The sequence below is a fragment of the Ostrea edulis genome, chromosome 3, assembly GCF_947568905.1.
Source record: "Ostrea edulis chromosome 3, xbOstEdul1.1, whole genome shotgun sequence".
Classification (NCBI taxonomy): domain Eukaryota; kingdom Metazoa; phylum Mollusca; class Bivalvia; order Ostreida; family Ostreidae; genus Ostrea; species Ostrea edulis.
In genome coordinates this window covers 97,572,363-97,586,431 of record NC_079166.1, presented here as the reverse complement: position 1 = coordinate 97,586,431, position 14,069 = coordinate 97,572,363, and the positions used below count along the sequence as shown (strand labels likewise).

The 14,069-nt window shown below is 41.0% G+C and overlaps 1 protein-coding gene across 4 annotated transcripts in view; it reads right to left on the bottom strand.

The window, feature by feature from the left end:
* Positions 1 to 4,544: 4,544 nt before the first annotated feature.
* The window catches only part of LOC125675511 (citramalyl-CoA lyase, mitochondrial-like), a 15,730-nt gene continuing 6,205 nt past the window's right edge, over positions 4,545 to 14,069 (bottom strand). For all 4 annotated transcript variants that reach the window (XM_048913240.2, XM_048913239.2, XM_048913238.2 and 1 more), the window contains 5 exons: positions 13,483 to 13,671; positions 10,565 to 10,763; positions 9,848 to 9,961; positions 9,362 to 9,540; positions 4,545 to 5,550 (listed from right to left, as the gene is read on the bottom strand). In XM_048913240.2, coding sequence (XP_048769197.2) covers positions 5,449 to 5,550; positions 9,362 to 9,540; positions 9,848 to 9,961; positions 10,565 to 10,763; positions 13,483 to 13,671 — 783 coding nt within the window. In that variant the 3' untranslated portion in view covers positions 4,545 to 5,448. The remainder of the gene's footprint in view (positions 5,551 to 9,361; positions 9,541 to 9,847; positions 9,962 to 10,564; positions 10,764 to 13,482; positions 13,672 to 14,069) is intronic.

Genomic DNA, 14,069 nt, shown 5'->3' with positions numbered 1-14,069 from the left:
ATAGCCTACACCCCGGTCACAGCATAGCCTACACCCCGGTCACAACATAGCCTACACCTCGGTCACAACATAGCCTATGCCCCGCATGTTGGGGTATACTTCATGCTTTATGGCCAGTGAAAATCACAGGGGCTGAGCCTGTTTTGGGCCTGAACTCTGTGATCACAAAACTGGCGTAGCCCCGGCCCTGTGGTGAACATGAGGACGGAAATTCTCTTTTTGTATCTCAAACAGGCGCGTAGCCAAAAAGAAATGAAGTATATACGCAAAGTATGGCAAGTGGTCTGGGAACCGCCTTGAGGTCCCCAGTGGGTCCAGAGCAAAGCCCTTGTGGGTGCACAGGGGGCGTAGCCCCAAGAAGCTAATGGATTTTTCCATTGATTTCACAATTTTTTTGTGCATAGAAACAGGGTTTCTTGTCAATTTCCAAAATAAATAGAATTCACACAAAATTATTTTCTAAAGTGTTTTATTATGCCAACCGTGTGTACTAGGACTGATTTTACATTCGTTCTACGAATGCTCTCATTTGTTTTCGATTGGTATACATGTATATGGTAAATGTTACCGATAGCAAAGAACATCCTAATCCGTGTACACATTGTACAATATTTAAAGTGGTATTCGACATGAAGCAATTGATTTGAAATTCAAAAGGGACTTTAAAATTTCATTGAATGGATATCATGATGCTGATTAAATCATAAACCGGCACTATATAATGCAGTTATTTTAGGTACAGATATCTTAACGACAAAGATCCCTCTCCGTCTCTTTCTCTCCAGATCGCAAATGATGTGCACGCAGTCGTGTACTTGTGTATAGACAGCTACGCGCCTGTCAAAGGTAAAAACGCTACAAACTACTTTAATAGCAGAGGTGTTTTCTAAGTATTTGAAAGAGGATTTACGTACTAGTCCATGTGAGAGTGATTTCAACTCCCAGTATTTTGTGAATGGATGCCTAGTACATGAAAAGACAATCTCATTTATTTTCCAATTATGAAATTTCAACGTGTTTGATTAAATGTATTTATATGCAATTCCAGCTTTCCAAGTCAGGGATTCGTAATTCAATTATTCACACACAATTTATTCATTACCAGTAGTCAGGGTTAGGGTTAGGGTTAACCCAGTACAGAAGTTACAGACACCACAACCAGTAGTCAGGGTTAGGGTTAACCCAGTACAGAAGTTACAGAAACCACAACCAGTAGTCAGGGTTAACCCAGTACAGAAGTTACAGACACCACAACCAGTAGTCAGGGTTAGGGTTAACCTAGTACAGAAGTTACAGACACCACAACCAGTAGTCAGGGTTAGGGTTAACCCAGTACAGAAGTTACAGACACCACAACCAGTAGTCAAAGTTAGGGTTAACCTAGTACAGAAGTTACAGACACCACAACCAGTAGTCAGGGTTAGGGTTAACCCAGTACAGAAGTTACAGAAACCACAACCAGTAGTCAAAGTTAGGGTTAACCCAGTACAGAAGTTACAGACACCACAACCAGTAGTCAGGGTTAGGGTTAACCCAGTACAGAAGTTACAGACACCACAACCAGTAGTCAGGGTTAGGGTTAACCCAGTACAGAAGTTACAGACACCACAACCAGTAGTCAGGGTTAGGGTTAACCCAGTACAGAAGTTACAGAAACCACAACCAGTAGTCAGGGTTAGAGTTAACCCAGTACAGAAACCACAACCAGTAGTCAGGGTTAGGGTTAACCCAGTACAGAAGTTACAGAAACCACAACCAGTAGTCAGGGTTAGGGTTAACCCAGTACAGAAACCACAACCAGTAGTCAGGGTTAGAGTTAACCCAGTACAGAAGTTACAGACACCACAACCAGTAGTCAAAGTTAGGGTTAACCTAGTACAGAAGTTACAGACACCACAACCAGTAGTCAAAGTTAGGGTTAACCCAGTACAGAAGTTACAGACACCACAACCAGTAGTCAGGGTTAGGGTTAACCCAGTATAGAAGTTACAGAAACCACAACCAGTAGTCAGGGTTAGGGTTAACCCAGTATAGAAGTTACAGAAACCACAACCAGTAGTCAGGGTTAGGGTTAACCCAGTACAGAAGTTACAGAAACCACAACCAGTAGTCAGGGTTAACCCAGTACAGAAGTTACAGACACCACAACCAGTAGTCAGGGTTAGGGTTAACCTAGTACAGAAGTTACAGACACCACAACCAGTAGTCAAAGTTAGGGTTAACCCAGTACAGAAGTTACAGACACCACAACCAGTAGTCAGGGTTAGGGTTAACCCAGTACAGAAGTTACAGACACCACAACCAGTAGTCAGGGTTAGGGTTAACCCAGTACAGAAGTTACAGAAACCACAACCAGTAGTCAGGGTTAGAGTTAACCCAGTACAGAAACCACAACCAGTAGTCAGGGTTAGGGTTAACCCAGTACAGAAGTTACAGAAACCACAACCAGTAGTCAGGGTTAGGGTTAACCCAGTACAGAAACCACAACCAGTAGTCAGGGTTAGAGTTAACCCAGTACAGAAGTTACAGACACCACAACCAGTAGTCAAAGTTAGGGTTAACCTAGTACAGAAGTTACAGACACCACAACCAGTAGTCAAAGTTAGGGTTAACCCAGTACAGAAGTTACAGAAACCACAACCAGTAGTCAGGGTTAGAGTTAACCCAGTACAGAAGTTACAGAAACCACAACCAGTAGTCAGGGTTAGGGTTAACCCAGTACAGAAGTTACAGAAACCACAACCAGTAGTCAGGGTTAGGGTTAACCCAGTACAGAAACCACAACCAGTAGTCAGGGTTAGAGTTAACCCAGTACAGAAGTTACAGACACCACAACCAGTAGTCAAAGTTAGGGTTAACCTAGTACAGAAGTTACAGACACCACAACCAGTAGTCAAAGTTAGGGTTAACCCAGTACAGAAGTTACAGACACCACAACCAGTAGTCAGGGTTAGGGTTAACCCAGTATAGAAGTTACAGAAACCACAACCAGTAGTCAGGGTTAGGGTTAACCCAGTATAGAAGTTACAGAAACCACAACCAGTAGTCAGGGTTAGGGTTAACCCAGTACAGAAGTTACAGAAACCACAACCAGTAGTCAGGGTTAGGGTTAACCCAGTACAGAAGTTACAGAAACCACAACCAGTAGTCAGGGTTAGAGTTAACCCAGTACAGAAGTTACAGACACCACAACCAGTAGTCAGGGTTAGGGTTAACCCAGTACAGAAGTTACAGAAACCACAACCAGTAGTCAGGGTTAGAGTTAACCCAGTACAGAAACCACAACCAGTAGTCAGGGTTAGGGTTAACCCAGTACAGAAGTTACAGAAACCACAACCAGTAGTCAGGGTTAGGGTTAATCCAGTACAGAAACCACAACCAGTAGTCAGGGTTAGAGTTAACCCAGTACAGAAGTTACAGACACCACAACCAGTAGTCAAAGTTAGGGTTAACCCAGTACAGAAGTTACAGACACCACAACCAGTAGTCAGGGTTAGGGTTAACCCAGTATAGAAGTTACAGAAACCACAACCAGTAGTCAGGGTTAGGGTTAACCCAGTATAGAAGTTACAGAAACCACAACCAGTAGTCAGGGTTAGGGTTAACCCAGTATAGAAGTTACAGAAACCACAACCAGTAGTCAGGGTTAGGGTTAACCCAGTACAGAAGTTACAGAAACCACAACCAGTAGTCAGGGTTAGGGTTAACCCAGTACAGAAGTTACAGACACCACAACCAGTAGTCAGGGTTAGGGTTAACCCAGTACAGAAGTTACAGAAACCACAACCAGTAGTCAGGGTTAGGGTTAACCCAGTATAGAAGTTACAGAAACCACAACCAGTAGTCAGGGTTAGGGTTAACCCAGTACAGAAGTTACAGAAACCACAACTTTTAAGTTTAGTTTAATTCATGATAATTTGCTCAGTCTTTTAATTCTAAAACATACCGTCCATTTTCTTCCTGGAATTGCCTCCTTAAACCCCCCCCCCCCCCCCTCTTTTCTCGTCATTTCAAGTCTCTTGACCGGTATTAGAGCACAGATAGAAAGACAAGAGTGCGATGGCAAAATTCGTAACTTAAAATTTTTAATTTCCCACCAGACGTTGCCTTCACATATTCGCCCTTACAGCAAAGAAGCTACTGGCCTGAAGTGCGGATCCGGGCTAGAATAGATCCTCAACACCCTTTGCTTGTCGTAAGAGGCGATTACATAGGGCGGTCTTTCGGATGAGACCGCAAATCCGAGGCCCCGTGTCACAGCAGGTGTGGCACGATAAAAATCCCTCCCTGCTCAAAGGCCGTAAGCGTCGAGCATATGCCTAAATTTTTCAGCCCTTCACAGGCAATGGTGACATCTCCATACGAGTGAAATATTCTCGAATGGGATGTTAAACAATATACATTCAATCAAGTCCTCGGACGATTCCACTATGCTACGTACTAGCCATGCGATGAGCTCTTAGTGGAACGGAACACTGTTGTAATTCCATCACAGAGAATATCCAGCTTTGATAACTAGTGAACATATAAGAAATTTCAATATATGTAACAGTCAGGAATTTATTTAAATATCAAATGCAAGGTTACATAATGTTATTGAACATGAACAGAAAAGATTATATCCTGCAGGGCAGAAAAGACCTAACACCCCAACTGTATGTAAGATTATCTAAAAACAGAAATCCATGTACCAGACAGATTAAAAATAATAAACTGCTGTAACACGCCATACATACATGTATACTCTCTGAATATCAACATAATAATCTGAAGCACAAATGAGTAAAAACCAATCTGATTGACTGCTCCATACATGTACCAAACAATCTGACTGGCTGCTCTAGAGGTCTACAAAACAATGTGATACAATCTTATTAGCTGTTCTATATATGTAATATACATTCTGATACAATTTGATTGGCTGCTTCATACATGTACCAAACAATCTGATTGGCTGCTCCATACATGTACAGAACAATCTGATTGGCTGCTCTATATTAGTATAAAACAATCTGATACGATCTGATTGGCTGCTTCATACACGTACAGAACAATCTGATTGGCTGCTCTATATGAATATAAAACAATCTGATTGGCTGCAAAATGCGACTCGCAACTTGGAGCACTGTATATGAGTATAAAACAATCTGAATGGCTGCTCCATATGAGTATAAAACAATTTGATACAATATGATTGGCTGCTTCATACACTTACAGAACAATCTGAATGGCTGCTCTATATGAGTATAAAACAATCTGATTGGCTGCTCCATACGAGTATAAAACATATCTCTTGCTGCAGGATATGTTATGAATTGTGGACATCACCAATGATGATAACAGATGATGGTGAATTGACAGCATACAGGATATCAAAGCACATCGTAGTACTCTTCAATATGGCACTCAGGGTCAATGAAGGTCACTGGTCAATTAACCAATCCAGTGTCAGGATGTTCTGGAACTCACATTAGTGGACAGTTGTAAAATGTTTTTCGCTTGTAAAACAGATGGCATGTCTATCATTTTTCCTTGAAATGAAAAAGCACCCTGAAAATAGATTGTAAACGTGTTAAACATTTACCTGTATTGTAAACGTGTTATACATTTACCTGTATTGTGTTATACATTTACCTGTGTTGTGTTGTACATTTACCTGTATTGTGTTACACATTTACCTGTATTGTAAACATGTTAAACATTTACCTGTATTGTGTTATACATTTACCTGTATTGTGTTATACATTTACCTGTATTGTAAACATGTTATACATTTACCAGTATTGTAAACGTGTTATACATTTACCTGTATTGTGTTATACATTTACCTGTGTTGTGTTGTACATTTACCTGTATTGTGTTATACATTTACCTGTATTGTAAACGTGTTATACATTTACCTGTATTGTAAACGTGTTACACATTTACCTGTATTGTGTTAAACATTTAGTATACCTGTATTATAAACGTGTTATACATTTACCTGTATTGTGTTACACATTTACCTGTATTGTGTTATACATTTACCTGTATTGTGTTAAACATTTAGTATACCTGTATTGTAAACGTGTCATAGATTTACCTGTATTGTGTTATACATTTACCTGTATTGTAAACGTGTTATACATTTACCAGTATTGTAAACATGTTATACATTCACCTGTGTGAAGTAACATATAGGTTTTGTTCTGTCAGTTTGTCTGCCAAAATATTAATCTTGGCTATAACTTTTGAATGGTTGGTAATAGGGCTTTCATTTTTTTTTTTACATGTGCATTCCTGGTGCAAAATTTTTACCTAATGATTGAAGTTTGACTAACTTTTGAAAAACTAACCTTGGCCACAACGTTTGAATGATTAGTGCCAGGATTTTCATATTTCACAACTTTTGAACGATTAGTGACAGGACTTTCATATTTCACAACTTTTGAATGATTAGTGACATGGCTTTCACAACTTTTGGCCATATGGAAGCATCAGTGTTTCAGAAACACATCTTGTCTTAATTATCTCCCTTTGGAAGAGGGCAGGGCCCTTCATTTGATACTTGCTCCCTTTTTACCCAAGGATTTGTTTTCTTAAGTTTTAATTGAAATTGATTCAGTGGTTCTTTAAAAAGGGTAGACAAGTTTACTGACAAAAGATAGCGAGAAAACTTGATCTGAAAGATCACTTGAGCTTTAAAGTCAAATGAGTTTATACAAAACAATTATTCATGTAGAAAAATCATGGATGTTGCTAAGATATTTTCATGAACTCGGATGTGAGGGCTTAAAATAATATGCATAAATTTTAAGTTTTATATGCTTAACAATCTTAATCTTTCTGCTTTCTAATCAAAGACAAGATTGTTACACATAGCCATGTTCCCCACCGCCGCAAAAAAAGTTGAAGCACAAAAGTCCCATAACTCCTGTAAAATTTGTCGAATCAAAATGGTGGTGCAATATGATCAACTACATATGGTGACTAACAATCCTACAAAATTTGAATGAAATCCGGTGAGCAGTTTCGGAGGAGTTGTGTTCACAAAGTGTTCCTATAGTGTACTATGTACAAATTCAACAAAGTCCCATAACTCCTGTCAAAATTGTCGAATCAAAATTCCGGCATAATATGATCAACTACACATGGTGACTAACAATCCCACAAAATATGTACAAAATCCGTTGAGCGGTTTCGGAGGAGTTGCGTCCACAAAGTGAAGTGGGATGGACGCACAGACACCGGTATTTCTATGTCCCCTTCCGCGTTGCGGTGGGGGACAACAAGCAGTCTAGATTACATTCATTTGCTTCTGTCCTCAGTATTTTACGGATTGTATGCTGATGTTCCCCACTTAAACATCCATCATGTCTCAGTGTGTTTACAGTGATGTACGGGGCAGTGTTTACAGTGATGTACAGGGCTGTGTTGACAGTGATGTATGTGGCTGTGTTGACAGTGATGTACGTGGCTGTGTTGACAGTGATGTACGTGGCTGTGTTGACAGTGATGTATGGGGCTGTGTTGACAGTGATGTACAGGGCTGTGTTTACAGTGATGTACGGGGCTGTGTTGACAGTGATGTACGGGGCTGTGTTGACAGTGATGTACGTGGCTGTGTTGACAGTGATGTACAGGGCTGTGTTGACAGTGATGTACAGGGCTGTGTTCACAGTGATGTACAGGGCTGTGTTGACAGTGATGTACAGGGCTGTGTTTACAGTGATGTACGGGGCTGTGTTGACAGTGATGTACGTGGCTCTGTTGACAGTGATGTACAGGGCTGTGTTGACAGTGATGTACAGGGCTGTGTTCACAGTGATGTACGTGGCTGTGTTGACAGTGATGTACAGGGCTGTGTTGACAGTGATGTACAGGGTTGTGTTGACAGTGATGTATGGGGCTGTGTTGACAGTGATGTATGGGGCTGTGTTGACAGTGATGTACAGGGCTGTGTTGACAGTGATGTACGTGGCTGTGTTGACAGTGATGTACGGGGTTGTGTTGACAGTGATGTACGTGGCTGTGTTGACAGTGATGTACAGGGCTGTGTTTACAGTACTGTACATGGCAGTGTTTACAGTGATGTATGGGGCTGTGTTGACAGTGATGTAAGGGGCTGTGTTGACAGTGATGTACAGGGCTGTGTTGACAGTGATGTATGGGGCTGTGTTGACAGTGATGAACAGGGCTGTGTTTACAGTGATGTACAGGGCTGTGTTCACAGTGATGTACAGGGCTGTGTTGACAGTGATGTACATGGCTGTGTTGACAGTGATGTACGGGGTTGTGTTGACAGTGATGTACGGGGCTGTGTTGACAGTGATGTACAGGGCTGTGTTGACAGTGATGTACAGGGCTGTGTTGACAGTGATGTACGGGGCTGTGTTGACAGTGATGTACGGGGCTGTGTTGACAGTGATGTACGGGGCTGTGTTGACATTGATGTACAGGGCTGTGTTGACAGTGATGTATGGGGCTGTGTTGACAGTGATGAACAGGGCTGTGTTTACAGTGATGTACAGGGCTGTGTTGACAGTGATGTACAGGGCTGTGTTGACAGTGATGTACAGGGCTGTGTTGACAGTGATGTACAGGGCTGTGTTGACAGTGATGTACAGGGTTGTGTTGACAGTGATGTACGGGGCTGTGCTTACAGTGATGTACGGGGTTGTGTTGACAGTGATGTACGTGGCTGTGTTGACAGTGATGTACGGGGTTGTGTTGACAGTGATGTACGTGGCTGTGTTGACAGTGATGTACAGGGCTGTGTTTACAGTACTGTACATGGCAGTGTTTACAGTGATGTATGGGGCTGTGTTGACAGTGATGTAAGGGGCTGTGTTGACAGTGATGTACAGGGCTGTGTTGACAGTGATGTATGGGGCTGTGTTGACAGTGATGAACAGGGCTGTGTTTACAGTGATGTACAGGGCTGTGTTGACAGTGATGTATGTGGCTGTGTTGACAGTGATGTACGTGGCTGTGTTGACAGTGATGTACGGGGTTGTGTTGACAGTGATGTACGGGGCTGTGTTGACAGTGATGTACAGGGCTGTGTTGACAGTGATGTACAGGGCTGTGTTTACAGTGATGTACGGGGCTGTGTTGACAGTGATGTACGGGGCTGTGTTGACAGTGATGTACAGGGCTGTGTTGACAGTGATGTACAGGGTTGTGTTGACAGTGATATATGGGGCTGTGTTGACAGTGATGTACGGGGCTGTGTTGACAGTGATGTACAGGGCTGTGTTTACAGTGATGTACAGGGCTGTGTTTACAGTGATGTATAGGGCTGTGTTGACAGTGATGTACGAGGCTGTGTTTACAGTGATATAGAGGACTGTGTTTACAGTGATGGCTGCTGTTGTCTCACCTTTCCTGAATCCGTATGTTTACTAAATGCTTCCACAAGCTCTGTGGCCCACTTCACCTGATCCGCAGTCGGGGAGAAAGCCCTCTGTACAATCGGGATGTGAGAGGGGTGGATGACTTGTTTTCCAGTGAATCCCATCCGAGCACCCTCCAGTGACTGCTTCTCAATGCCCTCTAAATCTATAAATAACTCTAAATCTATAAATAACTCCAAATATGTCTCACCTATAAGTCAGACCCCTAACGTTCACTTGATTTTCAACCCCTAAATATCCGACTTATAGGCAAGTATATACAGTAGATTAGATCATTAACTGTATTACTTGTCAGACACGGGTCCTTGCTGTATGGTGATAACTGGATACACCAAAACACAAATATGGACTGTGGATCCTCAGTCCCACAAGAAATCTCATGAACACCAAGATCACTATCAATTTTTTGGCACATCGATACATGGGTTCAGTTTCTGAGATAAGCTACTCACCTTTTAAATCAATATGTACCATGTCAATCGCCTGTAGTTTGAAGGCCTTGGCGCAGGTGACAATCTTCTGTCTGGCATACAGCAATTCTTTAGCATCAGATGTCCGTGTGGCTCCTGTGAAAATTCAATGAATACAAAAAAAGTTTAACCTGAACCCTGAAAATTAGAGAATGTATGTGGCATACGTTCCTATTATAGGGATCTTCATTACAATTTATACAATTTAGCTGCAGAATTGTAGCTCTCAGGGAGGGGGGGGGGGAGACATGGGGATTCCCAAGACAGCTAATATTCTGTAGCTAATTAGATTTGTGCTTTATAAAACAGGAGACATCCTCTTTTCTGACAGTCTTCATGCAAAGTTTCATTGCTAATTTTAAATTAAAGTTTAAATAATGTTTAAGACAAAAAGAAATCATTTCTTTCCATGTGTGACCCAGTGACCTTAACCTTTGACCTAAAAATACACATCAGTTGGGGCCATCTTCCAGTCCTAAAAACTTACCATGTTAAGTTTCATGGCCAAATATAAAATAACATATATAACATTTCAGATATTGTAAAAAAAAAAAAAAAGCAACAAAAAAACACCATTCAAATCTCTGCAAAAGATTGCTAGGAAATAATCAAACACCAGCAAAGTTAAATGAACATGCTGAGAAAAATTCACTTCAAAAAAGTACATGTAGTTTTTCTTTTGATCTAAGTCAGCCTCACCAATATCGGCACAGAAGTCGTCGGACCCAAACACGACCCCGTCCAGAACGTAGAGCTGTTCCTTCAGCTGGAGATCAATCGTCTTCTTAAATATGTCCCTCAGATTCATCAGCCCCAAGGCACTCTCCACATACGTTATCAAGAACGGACGGGTAGAGAGTGGTCTCCCTTGCAATGCTTCCTTCAGTCGTTTGGTAAACTGGCAACAGAACAAAATAATCAGATTTAATTTACTGGCTCTGTGTGAACTATGTCACTTTTACTGGCTCTGTGTGAACTATGTCACTTTTACTGGCTCTGTGTGAACTATGTGAACTATGTCACTTTTACTGGTTCTGTGTGAACTATGTCACTTTTACTGGCTCTGTGTGAACTATGTCACTTTTACTGGTTCTGTGTGAACTATGTCACTTTTACTGGCTCTGTGTGAACTATGTCACTTTTACTGGTTCTGTGTGAACTATGTCACTTTTACTGGCTCTGTGTGAACTATGTCACTTTTACTGGCTCTGTGTGAACTATGTCACTTTTACTGGCTCTGTGTGAACTATGTCACTTTTACTGGCTCTGTGTGAACTATGTCACTTTTACTGGTTCTGTGTGAACTGTCACTTTTACTGGTTCTGTGTGAACTATGTCACTTTTACTGGCTCTGTGTGAACTATGTTCCTTTTTCATCATGAAACAATTAGTTACTATACCCCCGTGTGGATCTACATTTAACATTGAAGAAAAACAAATGCCAGACACAAAATAGAGAATTTTTGAAAGATACAGAAACAAAAGTGGGAGATGAGATACCTGTCATACAAGGTGAGATATCTGTCATACAAGGTGAGATATCTGTCATACAAGGTGAGATATCTGTCATACAAGGTGAGATATCGGTCATACAAGGTGAGATATCTGTCATACAAGTCTGTCATACAAGGTGAGATATCTGTCATGCAAGGTGAGATATCTGTCATACAAGGTGAGATATCTGTCATACAAGGTGAGATATCTGTCATACAAGGTGAGATATCGGTCATACAAGGTGAGATACCTGTCATACAAGGTGAGATATCTGTCATACAAGGTGAGATATCTGTCATACAAGTCTGTCATACAAGGTGAGATATCTGTCATGCAAGGTGAGATATCTGTCATACAAGGTGAGATATCTGTCATACAAGGTGAGATATCTGTCATGCAAGGTGAGATATCTGTCATACAAGGTGAGATACCTGTCATACAAGGTGAGATACCTGTCATGCAAGGTGAGATATCGGTCATACAAGGTGAGATATCTGTCATACAAGGTGAGATATCTGTCATACAAGGTGAGATATCTGTCATACAAGGTGAGATATCTGTCATACAAGGTGAGATACCTGTCATACAAGGTGAGATACCTGTCATGCAAGGTGAGATATCTGTCACACAAGGTGAGATACCTGTCACACAAGGTGAGATATCTGTCATACAAGGTCAGATATCTGTCATACAAGGTCAGATATCTGTCATACAAGGTCAGATATCTGTCATACAAGGTCAGATATCTGTCATACAAGGTCAGATATCTGTCATACAAGGTCAGATATCAGCCAGGGTTCAGTTGTACAAAGGTTAGTGAATTCTAACTGACAGTTCATGTCTAGTTAATGTTAGATAAATGTAAGAGTTAATGTCAAGTTAACTGTGTGTTAATGTTAACTAACGCGAGACTGGATCCTGTCAAGTTAACTGTGTGTTAATGTTAACTAACGCGAGACTGGATCCTGTCAAGTTAACTGTGTGTTAATGTTAACTAACGTGAGACTGGATCCTGTCAAGTTAACTGTGTGTTAATGTTAACTAACGCGAGACTGGATCCTGTCAAGTTAACTGTGTGTTAATGTTAACTAACGTGAGACTGGATCCTGTCAAGTTAACTGTGTGTTAATGTTAACTAATGTGAAACTGGATCCTGTTTTCTGAAGGATTTCCTCCCTACATGTAGATATGGTAGTGTATCTGAAGGATTTCCTCCCTACATGTAGATATGTTAATATATCTGAAGGATTTCCTCCCTACATGTAGATATGGTAGTGTATCTGAAGGATTTCCTCCCTACATGTAGATATGTTAGTATATCTGAAGGATTTCCTCCCTACATGTAGATATGGTAGTATATCTGAAGGATTTCCTCCCTACATGTAGATATGGTAGTGTATCTGAAGGATTTCCTCACTACATGTAGATATGGTAGTGTATCTGTGTTTTAATCATATAGTCTAAGAATACCTATACAACACAGAACACATAAAATCTGCTGAAACACAGCATAAACTGCCAGACCTCCATCTCGATCTGCATCAATCTACAGTCAAACCTTGTTATCTCGAACTTGATGGGACAGAGAAAAAACTTTGACATATCCGAGGATTCAAGATATCGAAGGTAAGAACAAGTGATTGGGACTTCCCAATTATTTCAACATGTCCATGGTATTTGAGATATCGATGGTATTTGAGATATCGATGGTATTTGAGATGTCGATGGTATTTGAGATGTCGATGGTATTTGAGATGTCGATGGTATTTGAGATGTCGATGGTATTTGAGATGTCGATGGTATTTGAGATGTCGATGGTATTTGAGATGTCGATGGTATTTGAGATGTCGATGGTATTTGAGATGTCGATGGTATTTGAGATGTCGATGGTATTTGAGATATCGATGGTATTTGAGATATCGATGGTATTTGAGATATCGATGGTATTTGAGATATCGATGGTATTTGAGATATCGATGGTATTTGAGATATCGATGGTATTTGAGATATCGATGGTATTTGAGATATCGATGTTCGAGATATCGAAGTTTAACTGTATTTGTTCATATCTTACAATCTGGAAAAGTTGAAATGTAAAACAATAAACACAAAAACGTCATTACCATATCAATGTCCTCCGGCCTCTCTACTTTGGGAAGCATGAGAGCATGAGGCATTCTCTCCGCCTTCAATACTTCTGTCAAGTCCTTCTCCATAAGCCCACTCGTTACCGAGTTCACTCGGACAATACACTCCGTGTAACCGAAGTTCACCTGGTCCAGTGCTTGTCTAATGGTGGATCGTGCTTCCTCCTGGTGGTCAGATACAAAGAGAAACAAGAGGCCCATGGGCCACAACGCTCACCTGAGCAGTTCAAACTCTACACACACCCTAGTGCTCTTACACCCCCCTCCCGGGAGAGGGGGGTGGGGCATGGTGTTAAGATGCTCATTTGTACACTACACAACGATGCTTTTATATCAATTTCACATGATTTGTCTATGTCACTCTCTCCCGAGAAAAAGGTTTGTAAAGAACCTTCCCTTATTCCTATTTAAAGTTGGTAAAAACATCAAATCTTCACTACTTCAGGACACTTTCATATAACTTGACACATTGTACACTGAGACTTTGAACAGAACATTCTATAATTTTCCTATATATTTCTGTGCAGAGTTCTATTGGAGTCTTGCTCTGGTCCCGGGGTTAT